A 25,289-nucleotide genomic window follows, 5' to 3' on the forward strand; every position below is an offset into this window, starting at 1 on the left:
GGAGGGGATGGTATGATGGGATAGCCTAATTGTGGCAATTAATTGATCTTTGACTATTAGCGGTAAATATGCCCAATGGCCTGTGATGGGATATTAGATGGGGTGGGATCTGAGTTACTACAGAAAATTCTTTCCTGGGTGGTTGGCTGGCGAGTCTTGCCCACATGCTCAGGGTTTAGCTGATCACCATGTTTGGGGTCAGGAAGGAATTTTCCTCCAGGGCAGATTGTCAGAGGCCCTGGGGGGGGGGTTGCCTTCCTTTGCAACGTGGGGCACAGGTCCCTTGCTAGAGGATTCTCTGCACCTCGAAGTCTTTAAACCACGATTTGAGGATTTCAGTAGCTCAGACATAGGTTAGGGGTTTGTTACAGGAGTGGGTGGGTGAGATTCTGTGGCCTGCGTTGTGCAGGAGGTCAGACTAGACTATCATAATGGTCCCTTATGACCTTAAAGTCTATGATTCTAATCTTGTTGTTGTAATTGGTTTTTTTTTTTTAAGAAACACAATAACTCTGGATGCAACAAAACATGCTAATATCTTCTTTCCAAATAATGATGCAGCCGTTCTATTGTCATTATCTGCTATAGCCCCTACTTATATGTTCCAAGCTAGACAGAAAAGGAGTACTTGTGGCACCTTAGAGACTAATAAATTTTTAGCTGTAGCTCACGAAAGCTTATGCTCTAATAAATTTGTTAGTCTCTAAGGTGCCACAAGTACTCCTTTTCTTTTTGCGAGTACAGACTAACACGGCTGCTACTCTGAAAGCTAGACAGAATTTACTATTTTAACAGAGCCCTTCTTTTCCTCAGACCAACATATAATACTCTGAATCATTTTAATTATAATCTCTCTCTCTCATTTCTTTTCTGCAGTCTTAACAGTCTTAGATTTTCTTTTTTTCCCCCCAAGTTCAACAGTTCTCTGCAAAATGTTTCTCTTGTTGAGTTGCCAGTGCTACGTTAGTGTTAATCTCATATCATCACAATAACACATTGAGAAAAAGAATTATCTGCAGCCATTAAATTATGATGAAGGCCATGTTATCTTTTTACCTGAGTCTGTATTAGGTACACTGACAGTTCTCTCTAAATAACAATAAGCTAAGATTCACTCTGGTCTCTATGTTGTGGGTGGCTCAGAGAACTTAGCCTATCCACCCACACTGTATTATCATCACATCAGCACCTCTTACACTGACGACAGAACCCTGATCACAGCCACAGGCTGCACAACAAAGATGCAATTCATGCCGATGTCTTCTCTTACAGGGAAGGAGTAGGGATCAAATGAGAGTGTCTGTCTGAACTCCTCTTCCAGAAGCCTCCTGACTGAGAGGCACGCCTGGTTTAAACAGCTCAGCTGCTGATCTCCCCTCCCCACACATTCATATGCCAAAGCCACGCTGCATTTAAGGGGGGTGAGAAGACGAATCAGTTTGAGAAATACAACTGTGACCCACCTTCTCCTGTGTCCAGTTTGCTCTGGCTTCCCTCCCATCTGTCAGCTGAGAGAAGGTGACTGTTGCCAGGTAAAGTGCCCCAGTCAGGCAGAAAGATGCTGCTGCCTTATTACCCCTGTTTCCCCCTGCCATCCTCTTCTGCAGCTGCTACTGCTCTTCTTCCTGTGCGTGAGTCAGTAGCTGGAGCAGCTTCTTCTGCAATCCACCCCTCCCCTTCTCTCTCTGCCTGATTAAGGATCTGGAGGTAGGAGGGGAAAAGGGGGCAGTCCTGGTGGAGGGGTGGGGGGGAGGTGGCTTCCCAACGATCTGTTGCAGGAGCAGACGCCTGACTATCTATGATTCATTCAGCAGCACCTACCCTTTTACCCAGCCTTTCCCAGTTCATTTCCCTTCTGGGATGAGCCCTGTCCCTAGCACCACGTCAGCATCATCAGGAGTGTGACTAATCCCCAAATCCTCAGGCAGTGATTACAACAGGATGGTCTCTCCCTTTTCTCCCATGTGTTCCCTCCCTGATGTTTTCCTCCAGGGTTACAATGAGGCTCTGAGGGCTTGTGTTTCTCACTGGGAAAAGTGAGGAGAGTTGTGGACTGGTTTGTGAAGTTCTTTTTGAGTGGAGATTAAAAAGCTGTTTGTTTTTACAGACAGGGTGTCATTCAAAGGTGCCAAGCACCAAACAGCTCCTGTTGGCATCAGCGCTTTTGAAAGTCAGGCCACCTACTTCAGGTACATTAATAGGGACTTACCAGCCTAGCTTCAGGCCCCCCTTACTGAAAATCTTGGCCTTATTGTGTAAATAGTTAATGATGATCAATGTTCAGTGATTGTTTTGTGGCAAATTGCCAGCACTACGATGATGGGTCTTGTGCTTTCTCTTCTTGGGGGGTGGGGGGTTTCAGGGCACCATTTCTTGCCCTGAACTGGGATATTAACTGCCCCACTCATGTCCTAGAGGAGGGGAGTGGAGCAGGAGGGACCCGGGCCCTAGGGATAGCGGTAAACCACTTGAACTAGCGGTTTCTTCCCCTGGGGGCTACTTCCCTCTCCTGCCCTTCAGCTTGTGGGGCTTCCTGCCCTCCCTCTGCACAAACCAGGTGTCCATTTACCTCAGGTCTTGGTGGTCTTAGCCCACCACAGCACTTCTCTAAACTCTCCTCTGCTTCCCTCCAAACTGCTCTCTGCTCCACCAATCCACTTTGCTTCAACTCCTTCAGAGTGCTCTCTTCTCTACTCCAACACCAATCCACTCTACTTCAACTCTTCCTCTTGTCTGATTGAAGCAGGTTTTTTTTTGTTTTATTGGGTTACTGGCTTCAGGTGCTTTAATTAATTTATAGCAAACTTTCTTCCCTCTGTAGGGAATAAGGCTCCCTTCTAACACTCTCCTGCTGCCCTCTGGCCATGCTGTATCACAGTTTGTACAATGTCTTGAAAATGTAATATCTATATAAATGCAAATAAGTTACTTATTATATATGCTATTCTACATCAATTGTTAAGTCAAAAGTGGCCAGAGACAGTGATTTTATGATTAATGAAAGAGTCAAATTCTATTCCCAAAATGTTTAAGTTTGGGGATTGCACTAGTATCTGCTATACATTTTTCTACGATTTTTCCCAATATTATGAATGCAGGATCAACTGACACTTGAACTATCACCATCCTGGATCCAATTTTGAATTAAACCCCTGACTTTGCTTGCATCACTGAGGCTTGGTTTGAAGCCTCTCCCATCACATTTTTACTCATTCAGTACTCAAAGGCTATTCAATACAATAGAAACTGAGAAAGATCCCAGAAAACAGAAAGAGGATAAAAATAGGAAGCTGTCCTGCTGCCCTCCAGCATCAAATATGGAGACATTCCAACCCAGAAATCAAAACCTTTAAATTTATCCCACCTGGTCTCTGAGGCTAACGACAACAGGAAACTAGGATCTTGTTGATCTACTGACTTCTGGACAAAAGCCCTGCAGGCTTCCTGGAGTAACTAATGAATTGTGGTGTTTCGATGTTGCTTGTAATTATTAGAATTGGGATTTCTGGCTGTTGGGAATCTGAAAGGACAGGAAAGAGGGAGGAGGAGTTGAGAGGCTGGGAGAAAGCTACAGAGGGTGCAGCAGCTGCTTGGTAAAGAGGTTTCTCTTTTGAAAATAAAGTCCTGTTGAAGCTTGTTAGTACCTTGCCTGGTTGATACAACATGGATATATTTACAACTGTGGAGCTGGAATTCCCCAGGGTCATTATTTGTTGGTGACTTCAACCTAGACAATACTAAGGATGACATAGCATCCAAAATCTTCTTCTGCATGGAAACATGTAATTCATTTGAGCCACCTCTAGTCCTTCACACTCAGAGAAGAGACATGCTGGAGCTGATCTTCAGCCTAAGAGTGGCGCTCAGGGACATCATAAAAGTTCCACTCCACAGGTCTGATCACCACCTCCTCCAGGCCAAGATCATGGCTTTCATTGCATTCCACCAGGGAAAGGAAGTGACAACAAAGCCGCTTTGATTGTGAAAAACTTGTGAATTTATAAGTTTACAAAAAGAAAAGGAGTACTTGTGGCACCTTAGAGACTAACAAATTTATTAGAGCATAAGCTTTCGTGAGCTACAGCTCACTGCATCGGAATGCATCCGATGAAGTGAGCTGTAGCTCACGAAAGCTTATGCTCTAATAAATTTGTTAGTCTCTAAGGTGCCACAAGTACTCCTTTTCTTTTTGCGAATACAGACTAACACGGCTGCTACTCTGAAACCTATAAGTTTACAGCCTTAGTTTACAGCCTGCCTTAGACAGGTAAAACTTCCAGCTTCAAGGCCAAGATGCTGGCAAACTTATAAAATTTTATAATCACTTCATGATCACTAAAGTTGATGCACAGGCCCCAAGTCTCGCTTTCACCCTGCACTGACCACAAAGATTAACATGGGACACACACAAATTACATCAAATTAAGATCATACATAGGCAGATGTGCTGGGACATGACTAGGCCACTAGTGGTGGGAAACTACTCTAAATCTATTTGCCAAGAGCACAAGGACTTCTTACAGTACTACATAATGGCACAAAAATAATATTCTGCTGCCTGCCTTCATAGCTGCAAAATCATAGCCATCAGAGCTATTCTGAATAGTGTACTGACTAATCAGTGCAGACTATGTAAGCTGGACTTTGGACACAAGTATTGACCAATGCAAAAAGATCTCATCCTACCTGGCAGAAAAGCTCAATCACATATGGGAGGAACTTGCTGAGACAATAAACTTGATTCAGGACTGGGTAGTATTATTTACTATACCACCTCTGAACTTGGTCTAAACCTAAAAATTAGATTGACCTAGCTGCATTACTCAGGGGTGTGACAAATGTTACATCATGTGTAATGTAGTTAGGTCAGTCTAATTCTTACTGTAGACACGCTAGCTCAACAGAGTAATTCTTCTGACAACCTAGCTATTGCCTCTTTTGGAAAGGTGTATTACCTGTATCGATGGAAAAACCTCTTCTGTCAACTGCAGCTGTGCTGCTGTAGTGTAGACATACCCTCAGAGGGTTTGGTCCCACCATGCATAATGAAGCATTAGAAGAAGTCTTTAGAAGTATTTAAACCACTCCCTGTGAAACAAGTAATGAAGTCCATTGCCAGGCTGAAGATCCTGTTATGCTGACCTAAATTATCTAGGAAGCACATAGGTGTTATGGTGATGGGTATTGTAGAAAACTCGTAGGCCTCTACACTGCCACTATACAGTGCTGCAACTTTCGCTCAGGGTGTGGAAAAAACACCCCCCTGAGCACTGCAAGTTTAAACACTGTAAAGTGGCAGTGTAGACAGTGCACCAATGCTGGGAGCTACTCCCCTCATGGGGATGGTTTTTTACAGCGCTGGGAGAGCTCTCTCCCAGCGGTGGTGCCACAACTACACAGCCACATTAAAGCAGTTGCTAGTGAAGACATACCTATAGATAATACAGGATTTTTTAAAATATTTTTATTCTGTCTTAAGTCAAACAATGTTGCCCTCAAGTATATATGTCATGCTTCACTATCTACAATGGGTTACAGAAAGTTTACATATAATGCTGTGAACAATTTAAAACAAAACACACGCTGCATCCAAAATATATATGAATTGTCCTGTAATCTTATAAAAAGTTTCAGAGTAGCAGCCGTGTTAGTCTGTATTCGCAAAAAGAAAAGGAGTACTTGTAGCACCTTAGAGACTAACAAATTTATTTGAGCATAAGTTTTCGTGAGCTACAGCTCACTTCATAAAATTATTATGAAGAACAAGTTTAAGCTTTGTTTGTGTTGTTTGCCTGGACTGCTCAAGACCTGAACGCTTGTGTAAGAGGAACGATTTGAGTTGGCTTCTTAAATACCTTCATGCTGTGTCACATCTGATACTCTTTGATGAAACATAGGAGCCTTGTCTTATACAGGCTTATTCAAAGTGATACAAGCTATGAAAGTGAGATCTTGGAAGAGTGTTGCTGTTTTCATAATGTAATAAAAATACTGTAATGATATAGTCTGTAATAAGCATGTCATAAAAACAAATTGTATTTCCAAGATCACTGCTTTTATAGTTTATACTCAGTTAAAGGAGAAAATCCCTGTAAATATTCATTTTTAGGAGGGGGTTCGTGAGACTTGACATTTTAGTGAAAGGGGTTCACAGATTGTTAAAGTTTGGGAACCACTGAACTAGGGCAATACCAGCACAAAGCTAGTAGCCACACAGGAAATAGCTGGCGCTACCACTTATAAATACAAATGATAACTGATACAAACTGATACAAATGATAACAAAGGAAATTGTTTTTGGCTAAAATATTAGTGGAACTAGACCAGTTAAACCAGTTTTGAATATTTACACATAGCAGTAGAGTGAAGAAGTGGAGTAGTGTAACCCTATGAGGCCCTCAGTGCCCACCAGCAAAGGGTTCACTGCCATGTAACAACTCCTATCAAGCCTGACTAACTCACTGCACCTAATATGTTGTTGTCTGGGTGTTTATAAAGAATGTCATGTAAAGCAGTGGTTCTCAAAGCCGGTCCACCACTTGTTCAGGGAAAGCCCCTGGTGGGCTGGACCAGTTTGTTTAGCTGCAGCAGCTGCAGTTTCAGCTGATTGCGGCTCCCTCTGGCCGCGGTTCGCCGCTCCAGGCCAATGGAGGCTGTGGGAAGGGCAGCCAGCACGTTTCTTGGCCCGCACCGCTTCCTGCAGCCCCCATTGGCCTGGGGCAGCGAACCATGGCCAGTGGGAGCCGCGATTGGCCGAACTTGCAGACGCAGCAGGTAAACAAACAGGTCCGGCCTGCCAGGGGCTTTCCCTGAACAAGCGGTGGACCGGCTTTGAGAACCACTGATGTAAAGTATCAAATGAAAACTTATGTCTTATTGGTCATCATAAGCATTGTGTGATGTATGTCTGAGTGTTAATTAAAAAGCTGTATGTGTATACTGAAAATATCTTTAAAGCCATGTAATCAAACAGGGTTGGTAAGTCTTCTCCAGACAAAGGAATGTTGATTTACCTGGCTGCCAAGGTATCTGTTTGAAACAAGAATTGGGAAAGCAAGTTTCATTTGCATTTTAAGTCAACAGAAAAAGCACATTATCAGGAGGATAAGAAAATAGCATGGCGTCAGCACACAGGAGCACAAGAAGCAGGGGAGAAGAACTGTATTTGGAGATACACTTCAAAATAACATATCACAAGGGATTACTGGATATAAGAAGGGGAAAGAACTGCTTTGTTATCCATCACAGAGGGAACAAAGGGTCCTGCACTCTTTGCATTCCCTGAATGATGGCTCCCCAACCAGGTGGGCTGGGTGACACTGAAAGGTTGGTTTAGGCAAGAAACTTATCTTAGTCCAGGATTGTTGCTTGTTTAGTTCAGTGTTAGTCACTAGAAAACATTATTATACTTTTGTTTTTATTTGTAACCATTTTCTGTTCCTATTATCTCACTTAGTATCACTTAAATCTCTGATCTTTATTAATAAACTTGTTCTTGTATGATAAGTTCATCTCAGTGCTGTTATATTAAATTGAGGTGTGCACCCTCAGCTGAGCCAACAGGCTCCTGTGAACTCTGTCTCTTTGGACCTGGTAATTTCTGCGAGTGTCCAGTGACAGGGGCTGGATGCTGCAGGGAGATGCTTCTGGATAGTTTGGGAACTGAAGTACACGAAGGTTTAACCTTCAAGGCAAAGTTAGGACAGGTGGAGTCCTAAGAAGTTTGTTTGGGCTGTGGTGGAGGGGAACTGTCACACAGTTTAACACCAACAAATCCCTCTTTTGCTAAGGCAGAGGTGTAACAAGGTGCATGACAGTTCTGGATGCTCCAGGAGAGTGCGTCAAAAGCTAAACAACAGTTTCAGTTCCCATTTATCCATTGAAGATCTGTTTCATTAGCCTTACAAAGAAGAAAAAGGCCAACCATTCTTTAAATACAGCAGTAGACTCAAAGCTCCTATCTCTAACACAGATAAGCAGTCAGGTCACAGAAGCCACCTCTCAAAATAAAAATATCCTCTGCACACTAGTCCATGAGGCTGGGAAAGTTGGGAACATGGTTCAGTGGGGGAATAGAAGTGGGAAGTCATGTAGTCCATGTTCAAGAGTGATGGGGCCCTGCTGGGGGAAACTTTGGAAGATAACCCTCTGACATTTTTTTGCAACACTAAAAGCTATGGATGGAAAGCTAGAAAGAAAGTTGATACTGTACTTTGTCCTCCTGCTTAGGGAAAATTAAAGGTCTTTTGTCTTGCCCATCCGCACCCCTCCAAAAATAGGACAGAATTCAGCCTGGAATTAATTGGAAGTATGGAATCTGAGTCTTAGTGCAGGTTTCACTTTTTATCAAACACAAAACTTCACAGCAATTTTTAGAAACATGATATATGTCACTGTTTCAGTATCTCCATTCTCTGCATGGGGCTGTCAGATAAATGATTTGCAATAAATAATTCTGCCAGCTCTATATAGTTTCTTTCCTTAAACCAGGTAATGTCACAGTGCCATCTGGTGCACACTAGAGGGAACATCATACAGAGCAAATATTTGTAAAGGTCTTTTGTGCATTACTTGCACTCTTTATTAGACTACATAATACATGTATCTTAGCTAAAACCAGACTCTCTCTGCAGAACTTTTTCTAATCATTTCTTGATTACCCTGGTTCTTAACTATGAGGAACACACATCCACTGCTGCTAACATAATGCAAAGTCTGATTCTCAGAAGGCTCAAACACCTGCAGATCCCATTGATTTGAATGGTCCCTTAGAATATGTGCTAACTAGTTATGCTAAATATCTGTTTGACTGCATATTTAGCTGTGACACTGAGAACCTTTCCCAGATCTGAGGAAGAGCTCTGTGTAGCTTGAAAGTTTGTCTCTCTCACCAACAGAAGTTGATCCAATAAAACATACTACCTCACCAACCTTGACTCTTTATTGATGTCAGCTGTCATTTTGGATGCTCAGCTCTTCTGAATATTAGGCCCAAAGAAAGGGGAGGGTGGGGATTTTCCATTTTTTTAAAATATCCCCAAACTTACTCAAGGTAAATTTGTGGCACACCCATTGTACCACAGGAGTCATATAGGAATAGATTTGTTTTGTCCAGATTGCTTTGTGATAGATTACAACAATTTGGCCTGATCCATTGCCCACTAAAGTTGATGGGAGCCTTTCTATCGATATCATGTTGGCATTGGACCAGGCCCTTTATGATAATGTATAATCACTGTATATAGTGACTGTGACCCAGGGACCCTGTGTTCCCAACTGGCAGAGGACACAGTGATTACTTAGGGTTTTACAGGGATCTGCTGGGTTGGAGACCTGCATAATAGTTCACCAAAGGGGGGCAGGTGATGTCTTTACAGAGAGCCAATAGCCCCCTAGTCATCATAATCATTGTGAAATGTATATACAGATAATACTTAAGTTATGTATCTTTAATGAAAATTATTCTCTTAAGGTCTTGGGGCTAAGGCAGGTCACCAGGAGATGACATACCTCCTGCCTGAAAGGAACTTCTCTGAGGTATCTGACATCTATCTCCCTTTATGGCCATTTGTGTATTGGGTATTGTATGCCTGTTTGCATAATGATTACAGAGCCAATTGCAAACTGAGATTGCAAAATCTACAACAGAGGAAATCTACAGGAAGAAACAAAAAGCAGTGGGTATCATGAATAAAGCCAAAGGCATGGCATGATATGTGTTGGAGTATAAAGAGACACACTGAATCCCTCACTTAGGAGGCAAAAAGACAGTGTGCATGTTTCATGAAAGAAGGGTCACAGCCAGCCTGACTCTAAAAAGCTGCATGGATTTGGGCAAGCAATACTTTATTAGCCATGAAAGTATCTTGTTAACTAAGTCTAGGCTCTAGAATGAGTAGTATGATTTTGTTTTATAGGTAACCATTTGTTTCCAGTACTTCTACTTGAATTTATGTTTGATTTTACTATAAACATATCTAAGTGCTGTGAGTTAAGTGGAGTGGTGATCTGAGATAGTACTGGTAGATCTGAGATAGAACTATTTCTTTGGAAGGAGTGAATCTGGGAATATGGCGAGTGTCCAGTGGACCAGGGACACACTCAGCAAACCAGGGGATTGGAGTGTGCCTATTGCTAATCTTTAGACTAACGGGATCCTGAAAGGCCAGAGGAGAATGCTTGTTCCTCTGGCTGGTAGAGTTGGGAAGCTGACCCATGGCAGACACAGAGAAGGCTTCCTCATGCTAAGGACAGGTGATAGCGAGGTGCATTACAACCCAGGGTACCCTGGGAAGCATCACAGTGACTGAGATTTAAGGGCTTCTGCCCCCTTAGGCTGATATTGTATCCAGCTGCAACTGCTGGGAACTGAATAATACTGTAGGGTTCAATCCTGAAACCCTTGCTTAGGTGAGTATAACTTAGTCTTACATTGACTTCATTATGGAAACAATAGGATTTGAATATGGTTTAAATGTGACTACTCATGTGAGCAAGGCCAACACATGGCAGTAAGAGTTACAGGATCATGCCATTACTGTCTTTTTTAGTGGTGGGTAGGGAAATTCCAAAAGATTGATTGGTTTCAATGGATTTACATTTAGAATGAGTTTGCCCCCCATGATTTTAAAACCACAAAGCTTCCTTCCCATTCTCCTGTTGGAGATGGTTTCTTAATGACAAATTTTAACTTTGCGAGGAAGAAAGTTGACCTCTCCTATCAAGGTAAGTGATTAAGCAAATTCAGACAGGCATCCAAATTTCAGGATTTTATCCAAACCAAATCTGTACTCCAGACCTATAGAGGTTCCCTAGCAACTGGAATAGAAATATATATTACAGGTTGTGACCTGCAAAGAAGGAGAAAGGTAAAATATGGGATTTTTTTTAAATAGCAGTTTCTATCTCAGGGTCTGAACCAGCATTCCTTGCAAACCCCAAATTCCCACTGACTCTAAGGGGAGCTTTGGTTGTGCAAAGTATGCAGGACTAGGTCCACAAGAAGCAACAACCAACACAGTGCATTGTTTCAGAGATTCTCAAACAAATGCAGAAGTCAAATTCCCTAGGACCTTTCCCCTTTTGAATACCATTTAGATGCTAGAAGAACAGTGTAAACCACAGAGAGATAGAATGAAAAGGAATAGATTCACTCTCCTTCTAGTGCTAAAAATGTACCCTTATGTCAAACTTAGAACTACTATAAAACGCACTGTGGCTACAAAAATGATACACCATATGGAATATAAAACAGCATTTTACAGAAAACAAAACTTAGCAAAGAGCTAGTTAACCCTAGTTTCAGATATTATGCTAGAAATACCAATGGCCTAGCCAGCTAGCCCTAAAGATATCGAAGAGGAAGGCAAGTTAGAAAATCCAGCTGATTCTAATAATGAAAGATCTGAGTTATGAAAACAGAAGAGGAAGCCTAAATATATATAGAGCACCTGAAAAAGAGATGATTAGGAAGCCAAATATAAATGTATGAAATCCACAGGAAATGTCAGTTAAATACAGGTTGTGATAGTCATGGAAATGATAAATTAGGCTCCTTATGCTGTCAATTAGTCTAGATGATCAGTGCCCTAATGCTTCATACATCAGTAATGCTGTGCAGTATAATCACATAAACTAGGCCCTGCCTTTATACAGCCATATGTGCTACTATATATAGATATTGAAATTCAGAGCTGCGTTTAGATTTGTTTTACTTAATAGCTCTTAAAGTTTGAACAAAACATTTTGGGTGCTTCAGCAAGTCACAGTGTAGCCATATCGTGCTTACAGTTCCCTGATTTGTTGTTTCTCGTGGTGCTACTTAATGGACTATAAAAATGATTTTAACTAATCCATCTTCAATTCGAATTTATGAAAAAGCAACTATTATGGCTTAGGGCAACAAATTAAACAGTATCAACCCTACTGGATGATTCAGAGTTGAGCTTCTTTATAAAGAAGCTTAATTGCTGACCAAATGAGTGTAAAGTACCTAATATCCATCTGTTATTGTCCATTAACCACTATTTTTGGGAGCTGCCATTCAGCATGTGAAATGCTTGCTGCACTTAAAACTTTAGAGAGTGAATCCTAGCTCTGCTAGGGATCAGCAATAATGTTTAAAGAGGTGATTTTTATGTTTATAATGTTTGTGTGTGGGAGTCCCATTTTAGGGGAGAAAAGACACAGATTGCTCAGAGTTATCTTGTACTGTACTTTGGTAACATCATCTATTCATGGAATATGCTTCACTAAAAAGTTCCAGGGCGTTTTAGCATTCAGTTAAAAGCAGCTTCAGCCACATTAACTTCAATTTTTGTTTAAAATAATTCCCTATTTCAGCATGAAGCTCCAGGCTAAATATGATCCCATAACCTGGCTCCAGTCAGAACATAGGCCTGCTGCATTCTGTATCAGCTGCAGTGTTTAAAGGTCTAATCTGAAGTCAGAGGAAAGACTCCCATTGACTTCAGTGGCCTTTGGATCTGTTCTCAAGTACATTGACCAGCCTTCCATGTCTGTCTTGATGGGCAGAGATCTTAATCTGGCAACACTAAAGAGATGTTTCAGAGTAGCAGCCGTGTTAGTCTCTATCCGCAAAAAGGAAAGGAGTACTTGTGGCACCTTAGAGACTAAATAAATTTATAAAATAAATTTGTTAGTCTCTAAGGTGCCACAAGTACACCTTTTCTTTTTCCTAAAGAGATAATTATTGTGCATCTGTCTATAGCTTTCTTCCTCCAAGTGATCTCAACATGATTTAAAAATATTAAAACTTAATAGTACATCTATTGAGTAGGTATTATTATGCCCACTTTATAGAGATGTTAAAGTAAAACCTTTCAAAAGTGGCCACTGATTTTTAGATACCCATTTGGTCCCCCAAAATAGAGGCACCCAAAACTGGTCACCACTTTTGAAAATCTGGGCCTAATGCCCTGATCCTGAAGAGACTTAGGGATATGCTTAACTTTATATATGGCGAGTCGTTCTCACTGAAGTCAATAGAACTATTCACAGTGTGTAAAATTAAGCACAAGTTAAGCATATGGACCCCAACAAACAAAGGGCCTATCCTGAATACAGCCCACTAAAGCTGCATTCATCTTAAGTCTATTTATACATAAGTGCATTACTTGGCCAGATATTTGTGTTAGCTACATTATTATGTATCAAGCCTATTTATTGGCCACGAAGAGTCTATTAGTATTGCTTACAGTGAACTCCACTCCCAACACAACCTTCCAAATAAGCATGCTAATATAGCAGATCTCTTAAACATTCTCATAGCACGAACCATTGTAAGGGGAAGCTTGTCACATGGATCACCTCCCTTTTTGCAATTCTGTGAATTATTTCCATTCATAATCATGTAACATCCCAGTAACTACAGCAATTGCCTGTATGCTAGGGAGATATTTAACATATACTTAGCTGTCTTTAATGTGATTTAGCAGGTGAAAACAAGGAGAACTGGCACCATGTGGCCACCCAATTCTCCTTAGAGAAGTTGCTGAGCAAGTGCATAGTGGACAATTTTGGGAACCTCTGCACTATGGTATTTTGTTACACAATTAGTCAATTTGTCCTTGCACTTAAAAGGGTAGGTCCAGGCAGGTATCACCAAATTGTATCAAGAGTAACTGTTCTACAATTTATAAAGGAAAGATGGACATAGAGAGAGTGAGAAAGGATACAGAGGTCTATGGCAAGGGTTATCATTTATTTTTTGACAAGGTCCAGACTCTAGAGAAAATAATAGAAAAATAATAACAATAATAAGTAAATAAAAAGATTTCAAGATCCATTCAAAAGTGTCTGGCAGCCCTGATTTGGCCCGCAGTCTTACTGACTACCCTGGTGTATCACATAATTCAGTGATAATTTTGCAGACACCTAAAAATTTTTGAATAGAGGTGCATACTCCTTTGGAAATTAGACATAGTTTGTGGACTCCTAGGGGTTGGTGAATCACAGGTTGAAATCTACGGGCATGATCTAATGAAGGGGAAGCACAGGAGATAGAGAACAGAAAGCTCCCTAGACTTATGGGTTTGAAAAGTGACAACTTGATGAAGAACAGGGCTCTGGAAAATGCCTGTTCATTTTTGTGGGTGTTCTGCCAATTTTCCCACAGTTGGAAATTAATACATGAAGGGAAACTGAGAAGCAGATTTCTTGTACTAACAAAATTACAGTGCGAAAAGAAGTAAAAAACCGTTTGGAAAGGAAAATATTCCTGGTGGGAACCAGCAGCACTGCATGCAACACAATGAGGTGTGTGAAAATTGCAGCAAGTGTGTAATGGAAGCAGGTGCACAGCAGCCACTGTGCAACTGTGTAACATACTAAGCAGCTAGGCACTAGGCAGGGTGCAACCGTGCAACACAATGAGCGGGCGTGAGGCAGCTGTAGTGTGAACGTGCAACACAATGAGCAGCCACAGGGCAGCTTTAGGGCAATGTGCCACAGCCTGGAGCAAACGATTGGTAGCCGTGGTGCAAACGTGCAACACAATGACCAGACGGGTGTCACCTCAGACCTGCCCACCTTCCCCCACCCCCGAGTGGGCGGGTTTGCGGCCAGGGTTCGGCTCTGCCGCTCTACCTGCGATGGCGGGTTTGGCGGTTTCCTGAAGCGTTTCGGGGAGACCCGTGTCCGCGGGGAGGGGCTCCCCAGAGCTGAGCGCAGCGCAGGCAAGGGCGGGCCCCCTCAGGCCTCTCATGGGCTCCCCACAGGAGCGGGAGAGTAACTGCACGACGCCCCCAATGACTGCTGCGCTGCCTCCTCGTCCGACTACTCCCCGCCCGCCCGCCTCGTGAGCCATTCACAGCATCGACCGCCCCGGCAGAAGACTAACGGAAACTTTGACTGGAGGCCTGCGCATGCGCCGCCCCGCCCCCTCGCCCAGCTCCCGCAAGGCATGGCGGGGGTTGTCGTTTCTTCGCCGCGCTCGGCGGAGGCAGGGAGCGGGAGGTCGAACTACAGCTCCCGGCAGCCCTTGCGCCCTACCCCGTCGCGGGCGTCTCTGTGGATGCGGGGAGCAGCGGGGATAATGAGATGCGTGTGAAGCGGCTCTGTCCCGCGGGACGCCGGAGTCGCTCTGTGCCGCAGGTGAGTAGCGGGCTGCGGGCGGGCGGGCGGATGGGTCGAGGCGGGAGCCGTGCGCGGGGCAGCCCCGCCCTTCCTGGGAGGCTGGGTCCGGGGGTGCAGCCAGCGCAGGCTCCGGGAGCCCGCGGGGCAGCCCGGGCTCTTGGCGCTGCGCTGCTGCTATGGGGGCGGCTTCCTCAACGCCGACCCGGGCGGCCTCGGGCTCCTGCTGGGGGGAGCGGGCTGAGGCCACATCATCTCCGGAGAGAGGCGCAACCGCTCGCGGGGGGAAGAGGGGCACTTTGCCGCCGGTGACTTCAAAAGTGGCTCCCGGAGGCGGGGGTGGGGTCGGGAAACTTTCAGTCCCCCGCCCGACTCCGAATCAGAAACGGTGTGAACGAGCGAGCCGGCCACTTCAATTCCCGCGCGCTGCCTGGGACAGACCGGGCTTGTCCCCACACCGTGCGGGGCCATCGCCCGCGCCCTTCTCCAGGGCCATTGGGGGGGGCGGGGGGGGGGGTAACGGGATCAAGCACGCAGAGCCCGCTGCAAAGCCTCGCCACGCGTGATGAGGAGCCCCGTCGAGCTCAGGGGCCCCATGGCATGAATAGGGGGTTTGCAGGGCTGGCCCCCAAATGGTGTATGACGTGGGCCTTCTCAGGCAGTCCTGCCAAAAACAACTTCCAGGAGAGTGAGAAAACTAACAGCCGCCCAGCCAATCACTTGCCGATGAGGGAGAGGAGTCATGTTTTATTTCTATTATTGTGGCACCTCCGAGTCTCAATCACAGACCAGGAGCACATGGTTCTGAAAAGTCTAAGTAGGAATAATGGGGATGAATTTACGAGAGAGAAAAATGTAGGTTGAACCTTAGGAAAAATTGTCTGGAAGATGTAATACTGTGTGAAACAATCGCCAAACGACCATGTTGGAAGATCATTTGGGACTTTTGAAACTGGACATGACAAAACTGAAAAAAATAGTGTATGGAGTAGTGTTGTACTGGCAGGGGAGTGGACTCTAGATCATCTAATAGGTCTTTTCCATTTTTGATTTCTGAGGTTCTGTGAACAATTTTATTTTTACAATTTTAAAGCATTTCAGGAATGAGCATTGATTTCAAAATTTGAGTTTTAAAAATATATAAATTACAGGATTAATATAAAAAATAATATTAATACAGTAATATAAAGGAACTAATTTTTTTAATCACTTTATAATCCTTGCATGGGGAAGCTGTATAGATGCAAGTTATATTTACATGGAAGAGTCTTGTTAAATGAGCCTTTCTAGTAGTACAACAATCAGCCCCCATTTTCAATAAACGACTTTAAACATTTATGTGCAGATAATAAAAAATTGGCATGAAAAGACTTAAATACAAATATTTACCATTTTAAAATCTTTTTAGTATAAGAATTGGGCAAATATAAGTGACACCTGGGCCTACAGCATGCATCCAGTACCTACATTTGACCCTGGTTTCTCTTAATTTCTAGCCACCAATGACATCATGTCAGTTAATTCTGTCGTCTCCTCTTGCATACATCTCTGTGCCTCCTCCTACACTGTTGCATATTCTTGGAACCCTTTCCCCAGATTTGTTCACTAAACCACTGCTCTTGCTTCCTTTAATATTCCTCCTAAAATCTAATTGCTGCTATCTCATCTATGAGAAGTGAGGGATAGGAAAGTAACACAAGGAAAACACACGCAACAACCAGCTCTCAGAGTTAAAGGAACAGTTAAGATGTTCACATGCTTTATTGCAGTGGTTCTCAACAAAGGGTACGTGTACCACTGGAGATACTCAGCGGTCTTCTGGAGGTACATCAGCTCATCTAGATATTTGCCTAGTTTTACAACAGGCTACATAAAAAACACTAGTGAAGTCAGTACAAACTACAATTTCATAGACAATGATTTGTTTATACTGTACACTGAAATGTAAGTACAATATTTATATTCCAGTTGATTTATTTTATAATTGTATGGTAAAAGTGAGAAAGTATGCAATTTTTCAGTATGTGCTGTGAGACTTGTATTTTTATGTCTGATTTTGTAAGTTTTTAAGTGAGGTGAAACTTGAGGGTATACAAGACAAATCAGACTGTTGAAAGGGGTACAGTAGTCTTTAAAGGTTGAGTCACTGAGTAAATGCATGATCTTACTATCACTTTTGCTGCTTTTTCTGCTTTGTCTGTTTATGGCCCTAATTTGTTTTGTGACAAATGTGTTCTTCGAGGCAGGGACTGTCTTTATTTTTCCTACTTTTGAGTGCACAAAAATAATAATTTTTGTTGTAACTAGTTACATTGAAAGACTAAATAAGTAAAAATTTACTTTGATTTTTTTGGATGAGGTAATTGTGAGAAGCTATGATATTAATCTTAAAATAAGACACCTTTATTTCATGGGAGCAGAGCTCCATACCAGCAGTTCTGATTGCTGGATCAGGGACTAATTTTTTCCCCAACTTTACATCTCTTTTATAACTTTTTATGTGTACACACAAACACACACACTCAAAAAGAAAAGGAGTACTTGTGGCACCTTAGAGACTAACAAATTTATTTGAGCATAAGCTTTCATGAGCTACAGCTCACTTCATCGGATGCATTTGGTGGAAAATACAGTGGGGAGATTTATATACACACACAGAGAACATGAAACAATGGGTTTTATCATACACACTGTAAGGAGAGTGATCACTTAAAATAAGCCATCACCAGCAGCGGGGGGGGGGGGAAAGGAGGAAAACCTTTCATGGTGACAAGCAAGGTAGGCTATTTCCAGCAGTTAACAAGAACATCTGAGGAACAGTGGGAGGTGGAGTGGGGTGGGGGGGAGAAATAACATGGGGAAATAGTTTTACTTTGTGTAATGACTCATCCATTCCCAGTCTCTATTCAAGTCTAAGTTAATTGTATTGTATCCAGTTTGCAAATTAATTCCAATTCAGCAGTCTATCATTGAAGTCTGTTTTTGAAGTTCTTTTTTGTTGAAGGATTGCCACCCTCAGGTCTGTAATCGAGTGACCGGAGAGATTGAAGTGTTCTCCAACTGGTTTTTGAAGGTTATAATTCTTGACGTCTGATTTGTGTCCATTTATTCTTTTATGTAGAGACTGTCCAGTTTGACCAATGTACATGGCAGAGGGGCATTGCTGGCACATGAGGGCATATATCACATTGGTAGATGCGCAGGTGAATGAGCCTCTGATAGTGTGGCTGATGTGCTTAGGCCCTATGATGGTGTCCCCTGAATAGATATGTGGACAGAGTTGGCAATGCGCTTTGTTGCAAGGATAGGTTCCTGGGTTAGTGGTTCTGTTGTGTGGTGTGTGGTTGCTGGTGGGTATTTGCTTCAGGTTGGGGGGCTGTCTGTAAGCAAGGACTGGCTTGTCTCCCAAGATCTGTGAGAGTGATGGGTCATCCTTCAGGATGGGTTGTAGATCCTTGATGATGCGTTGGAGAGGTATTAGTTGGGGGCTGAAGGTGATGGCTAGTGGCGTTGTGTTATTTTCTTTGTTGGGCCTGTCCTGTAGTAGGTGACTTCTGGGTACTCTTCTGGCTCTGTCAATCTGTTTCTTCACTTCAGCAGGTGGGTATTGTAGTTGTAAGAATGCATGATAGAGATCTTGTAGGTGTTTGCCTCTGTCAGAGGGGTTGGAGCAAATGCAGTTATATCGTAGAGCTTGGCTGTAGAAAATGGATCGTGTGGTAAGATCTGGATGAAAGCTAGAGGCATGTAGGCAGGAATAGCGGTCAGTAGGTTTCCGATATAGGGTGGTGTTTGTGACCATCGCATATTAGCACCGTAGTGTCCAGGAAGTGGATCTCTTGTGTGGACTGGTCCAGGCTGAGGTTGATGGTGGGATGGAAATTGTTGAAATCATGGTGGAATTCCTCAAGGGCTTCTTTTCCATGGGTCCAGATGATGAAGATGTCATCAATGTAGCGCAAGTAGAGTAGGGGCATTAGGGGACGAGAGCTGAGGAAGCGTTGTTCTAAGTCAGCTATAAAAATGTTGGCATACTGTGGGGCCATGCGGGTACCCATCGCAGTGCTGCTGATATGAAGGTATATATCGTCCCCAAATGTGAAATAGTTATGGGTGAGGACAAAGTCAAATTTCAACCACCAGGTTAGCCGTGACATTATCAGGGATACTGTTCCTGACGGCTTGTAGTCCATCTTTGTGTGGAATGTTGGTGTAGAGGGTTTCTACATCCATAGTGGCTAGGATGGTGTTTTTAGGAAGATCACCAATGGATTGTGACTTCCTCAGGAAGTCAGTGGTGTCTCGAAGATAGCTGGGAGTGCAGGTAACGTAGGGCCTGAGGAGGGAGTCTACATAGCCAGACAATCCTGCTGTCAGGGTGCCAATGCCTGAGATGATGGGGCGTCCAGGATTTCCAGGTTTATGGATCTTGGGTAGCAGATAGAATACCCCAAGTTGGGGTTCTAGGGGTGTGTCTGTGCAGATTTGTTCTTGTGCTTTTTCAGGGAGTTTCTTGAGCAAATGGTGTAGTTTCTTTTGGTTACTTTCAGTGGGATCAGAGGGTAGTGGCTTGTAGAAAGTGGTGTTGGAGAGCTGCCTAGTAGCCTCTTGTTCATATTCCGACCTATTCATGATGACGACAGCACCTCCTTTGTCAGCCTTTTTGATTATGATGTCAAAGTTGTTTCTGAGGCTGTGGATGGCACGTGTTCTGCATGGCTGAGGTTATGGGGAAAGTGATGCTGCTTTTCCACAATTTCAGCCCGTGCACATCGGCAGAAGCACTCTATGTAGAAGTCCAGTCTGCTGTTTTGACCTTCAGGAGGAGTCCACCCAGAATCATTCTTTTTGTAGTGTTGGTACAATATATACCTTCAAATCAGCGGCACTGCGATGGGTACCCGCATGGCCCCACAGTATGCCAAAGTTTTTATGGCTGACTTAGAACAACGCTTCCTCAGCTCTCGTCCCCTAATGCCCCTACTCTACTTGCGCTACATTGATGACATCTTCATCATCTGGACCCATGGAAAAGAAGCCCTTGAGGAATTCCACCATGATTTCAACAATTTCCATCCCACCATCCACCTCAGCCTGGACCAGTCCACACAATAGATCCACTTCCTGGACACTACGATGCTAATACGCGATGGTCACATAAACACCACCCTATATCGGAAACCTGCCGACCGCTATTCCTACCTACATGCCTCTAGCTTTCATGCAGATCATACCACACGATCCATTGTCTACAGCCAAGCTCTATGATGTAACCGCATTTGCTCCAACCCCTCAGACAGAGACAAACACCTACAAGATCTCTATCATGCATTCCTACAACTACAGTACCCACCTGCTGAAGTGAAGAAACAGATTGACAGAGCCAGAAGAGTACCCAGAAGTCACCTACTACAGGACAGGCCCGACAAAGAAAATAACAGAACGCCACTAGCCATCACCTTCAGCCCCCAATTAAAACCTCTCCAACGCATCAACAAGGATCTACAACCTATCCTGAAGGACGACTCATCACTCTCACACATCTTGGGAGACAAGCCAGTCCTTGCTTATAGACAGCCCCCCAACCTGAAGCAAATACTCACCAGCCACCACACAACAGAACCACCAACCCAGGAACCTATCCTTGCAACAAAGCCCGTTGCCAGCTCTGTCCACATATCTATTCAGGGGACACCATCATAGGGCCTAAGCACATCAGCCACACTATCAGAGGCTCGTTCACCTGCGCATCTACCAATGTGATATATGCCCTCATGTGCCAGCAATGCCCCTCTGCCATGTACATTGGTCAAACTGGACAGTCTCTACGTAAAAGAATAAATGGACACAAATCAGACGTCAAGAATTATAACTTTCAAAAACCAGTCGGAGAACACTTCAATCTCTCCGGTCACTCGATTACAGACCTGAGAGTGGCTATCCTTCAACAAAAAAATTTCAAAAACAGACTCCAATGAGAGACTGCCAAATTGGAATTAATTTGCAAACTGGATACAATGAACTTGGGCTTGAATAGAGACTGGGAATGGATGAGTCATTACACAAAGTAAAATTAATCCCCTCCCCCCCACGTTCCTTAGATGTTCTTGTTAACTGCTGGAAATAGCCTACCTTGCTTGTCACCATGAAAGGTTTTCCTCCTTCCCCCCCCTGCTGCTGGTGATGGCTCATCTTAAGTGATCACTCTCCTTACAGTGTGTATGATAAAACCCATTGTTTCATGTTCTCTGTGTGTGTATATAAATCTCCCCACTGTATTTTCCACCAAATGCATCCGATGAAGTGAGCTGTAGCTCACGAAAGCTTATGCTCAAATAAATTTGTTAGTCTCTAAGGTGCCACAAGTACTCCTTTTCTTTTTGCGAATACAGACTAACACGGCTGCTACTCTGAAACACACACTCAAGTGGATCTTTGGTTATATTGTGGATAAATATTCACCAGTAGTTGTAATCTGTTAAATTAGGGCTGTAATGTTCATCAGCCTTATTCCTACTCAGGGTAGTTTTTATTTCCTGTCCTGAAGAAAGCATGGAGTTATTTAACTTTTTTAGGATTAATTTAATTGTTAGAGATAGTAATGTTCTCTGTGAGCATCCCTCATCTACAGAATATGTGATGAAAAGCATGTGAACTTTTATGTCTATATTGATTTATTCTTGAAAAAAGTACATTATACAGTATATAGGTTTCGGAGTAGCAGCCGTGTTAGTCTGTATTCGCAAAAAGGACCGGAGTATTGTGGCACCTTAGAGACTAACAAATTTATTTGAGCATAAGCTTTCGTGTGCTACAGCTCACTTCATCGGATGCATTCAGTGTATTTTCCACTGAATGCATCCAATGAAGTGAGCTGTAGCTCATGAAAGCTTATGCTCAAATAAATTTGTTAGTCTCTAAGGTGCCACAATACTCCTGTCCTTTATACAGTATATAGTATCCTTATACTTGGGTCACCTGGTGGAGCATTCAGATAATTTCTTTTTATGGGAGCAGAGTTACACGGGGAAATGCAGAAATGTTTTTTTGCTGTTATTCCAATTATATTTCTTGAAACCGTGGAAAAGACATTGAGGAACCAGTGACATTTCTCTGAAATGCTGTGCACTCTCTGTAAAATGTTGAGCATCCTTAATTTCTGAGGTTGTCAGTGGGAGTCATAGAATTGTGCCCTCAGTCCTGTCTCAGATTAGTATGTCTGACATGATATTTCATTGTGTTTTAAACTATCTGTCATATTGATTCCTGTTATAAAATGCAAACTTGCCTCATTTTGTTCTTTAATATAGCCAAATGATAAAGCTCAGCACTATTAAAAGTTCAGCCAGAGCTGTTAGTATAGACAAAATGTATTCAATGAATGGTTATTCAGCATTGCTCCTGAATGCTTGAAATGCTGGTTCAGGCAATAATATATTACAACAAATAATTAGAGTCCATAATCACCAAATGCAGAGCAAAAAAGAATTAAAATAATCACAAAACAATAATAAATACATATAAAAAAGTGGCAGGTTCACTGTTCGTCAGGTATAAGAACATTAATATGGCGTATAGTAGCTCTTTTGAAAACTTTGTGTAAATATCTTTCTACAGCTAAACTTTTCTAGGTGCTGTATTTCACATTGTTATAGTGAATTGAATGAATAATATTATAAAATCCAAGTTAAGCACCAGCGAATTTTCTAATGATAATATTGTGGTTTTGTGCATATTTGATTGCATTTAATGTATTATCCCACACACCACCTACAAACCAGTATACCATAAAACAGAACTGTGCTCAGCCCTTCTACATCAATAGTTACAGTCTGAACGACTCTTTCCTCTGACATTACTGGGAAAACAATCATGAAATGTCAAATGGAGCACGTATGCTGGGTAGCTTTAGGCACCATGTATATAGTATAGTATACAACAAGGAAGCAGTTAAGCATCTGTTATTAACCAACAAAATGAATGTAAAAATTGATTAATTACACTATAGATGTATTTGCAAGGAATTAGTAATAGTTTGAAACTAATGTGATTATACTGCTCTTATGCAAAATTATAAACTAATTTGAAATAATATCATTTTTTTTCCCCTACCAGGCGGAATACCACATTTCAAAATGCTGCAGATTATCTGGGTGAACCTAGAGATTAGATCTAATGTGCTTGTGTTTTTAGAAATGCTGTTCCTGCATTTCATGAGATAAAACACTTCCCAAAAATGAAAACTTGGAGATCAATTAAGTTAACTTTTTTACCATGTCCGTGCATATTTAATGAACTCCGAGAAGAACTTTTGAAGAAAGGAATAGATTCGTCATAAACACTGATATACGCAGTATTATTGGCTCAGGATGCTATCCACGTGTTTTTTTGTTTAAATAGAAAAAGACATCTAAGTGAAGATGAGCCTGTGTTTGATATATAGTGTCTGGAGTTAAGTGAGAGAAGGAATATTTTTTAAAGATCTACCAACAGTAATCTCTATCTGAGACCAAGATTTTTCTCTCAAGAAATAAAATGAAGGACCTGTATAAAAAAAAAAAAAAGTATTGATTTATTCCTTTGAAGGAGACAATTTCATGATGATTTAAGCCTCTCCAAACATCTGGATGTGGTGCTAAAGGCAAGTCTGTGTCTTTGATCAGCTGATTGAAACTGTGGAAAGAGGACCTTTAATTTAAAGTAACTTCCAGCTGAAATTCTCTTGCTCATCAGCTTGAACAGAATGAAAGGGAAAATGAACATGATGCATCAGTCAGGGGCCTCTTATTGAACTGAAAAAGGGAAACTTTAGACTATCCTTTAAACTGTAAAATTTTAATAGACACCCTGGTGAAATTATTTTTTTAAAAAAGTTGACTACTAGGCAGATCTCGACAGATTTAAAGAAAGTCAGATGTCAGCAAACGATTCCTCTCCTCCATCCTTACAGAAGTTTTCTCCTCCTGCATCTCATGCTGCTGCACCACCAACCCCTTCTCTGTCTTCAAGTCCCCAGTCGGGGCTCTCCAACCGGCTGTCCAATGGCAGCCTTGGTACACAGAGTCTCACCAACTCCAGGGGCTCTATGCATGGGGTCTCATTCCTGCTGCAGATCGGTCTCACTCGGGAGACTGTCACCATTGAAGCTCAGGACTTGTCCCTCTCATCTGTCAAAGACCTAGTCTGTTCTATAGTTTACCAGAAGGTATAGTATAACAAAATACAATGCTGTTGATTGTAATAATTGTTTTAATTTACTATCATCGCTATCGCTCTGTGTAATTTGAGTACATCAAGTGGTTATGTGCAGAGACAAGACCAGTGTTGGGACTGTGTTAAGGCTGATCCCATGTAGTTCTAAAAGATGTACCTCCCAAGACGGGAGTTTCAGTTAAAAGGAAGTGGGCTCTCCTTATGTCTGTCTTCTGAAATCCTACAATAGAAATGTAGTAATAAAGTTGGACTCTTCATACAGTAATTAGTTTTTATAATATGGAAAGAATGTTATTTTTCCCCCTTGTGGTTGTAGTCAGCGTTGCTGCTCTCTAGTAGTGTTCTTCTGTGGTCATTGTTGCCATATATTTGTGTTTGAAGAAAACATTGTTCAGTATTCTTGGTATAACACAGCAATTCTCAAACTATAGTCCTTGGTCCAGTGGTGGCTCACAGAACAATTGCTGGTGGTCTGCAGGGGCCTGGTGGGTCATATGGTATTGGCTTTTCTTGTTTACAGCTGCAAAATTTCATTAAAAGGCAGCTAATACTTTCCTAATATTTCTTTTCCATATAAGCAATTGCTATAGTTTTCACAAGGATGCAATATACTCTTCAGTGGGTGGGGAGGTATCAATGAGACAATTTTTCCATTAAGATGGGGTCTGCAGTGTGGAAAAAAATTGAGAACCCCCAGTATAGCGCTAAAATGTTCTGAGTTGGTAGAAAGGAAATGTGCATTTCATTATTTTTGTTCATGTGTTTGTATTTTTTGTATAGATTACGTGCTATTAACCAAATTCAAAGTTCACGTTAAGTTTCAAGCAAATAATGAAAACAACCTAATTGTATCCATTCCCTCAAATGAGTTGTTATATTGAACAGTTTTATAGAAGGGGAGTGGGAAAAAATCACGAGAGGAAATAAACACAATGGGAGTGTCAACTAAGTTGATTTTCTTTGCCTGTAATTCTTTTTATTTC

At 42.3% G+C, this 25,289-nt stretch overlaps 2 protein-coding genes across 8 annotated transcripts in view; one reads left to right on the forward strand and one right to left on the reverse strand.

Annotated features, from left to right (window-relative positions):
• QPCT (glutaminyl-peptide cyclotransferase) overlaps nt 1–14,854 on the reverse strand; it is a 31,126-nt gene extending 16,272 nt beyond the window's left edge. Inside the window, exon 1 of one of the 2 annotated variants that reach the window (XM_038394293.1) lies at nt 14,608–14,854. Coding sequence is in view for 1 of the 2 variants with exons in the window: in XM_038394292.2 (XP_038250220.1) it covers nt 1,464–1,595 (132 nt within the window). In the remaining variant the exon portion in view is untranslated. Of the gene's footprint in view, nt 1–1,463; nt 1,874–14,607 lie in introns of those variants that run through there. The other variant, XM_038394292.2, reaches the window with a different exon arrangement.
• Nucleotides 14,855–14,888: 34 nt separating this feature from the next.
• The window catches only part of PRKD3 (protein kinase D3), an 80,309-nt gene continuing 69,908 nt past the window's right edge, over nt 14,889–25,289 (forward strand). For 4 of the 6 annotated variants that reach the window (XR_006280466.1, XM_043512279.1, XM_043512282.1 and 1 more), the window contains exons 1-2: nt 14,966–15,114; nt 23,209–24,298. Coding sequence is in view for 4 of the 6 variants with exons in the window: in XM_043512279.1 (XP_043368214.1) it covers nt 24,008–24,298 (291 nt within the window). In the remaining 2 variants the exon portion in view is untranslated. Of the gene's footprint in view, nt 15,115–23,208; nt 24,299–25,289 lie in introns of those variants that run through there. The other 2 variants (XM_038394280.2, XM_043512284.1) reach the window with 2 other exon arrangements.

This window comes from Dermochelys coriacea, chromosome 3, assembly GCF_009764565.3.
Source record: "Dermochelys coriacea isolate rDerCor1 chromosome 3, rDerCor1.pri.v4, whole genome shotgun sequence".
Classification (NCBI taxonomy): domain Eukaryota; kingdom Metazoa; phylum Chordata; order Testudines; family Dermochelyidae; genus Dermochelys; species Dermochelys coriacea.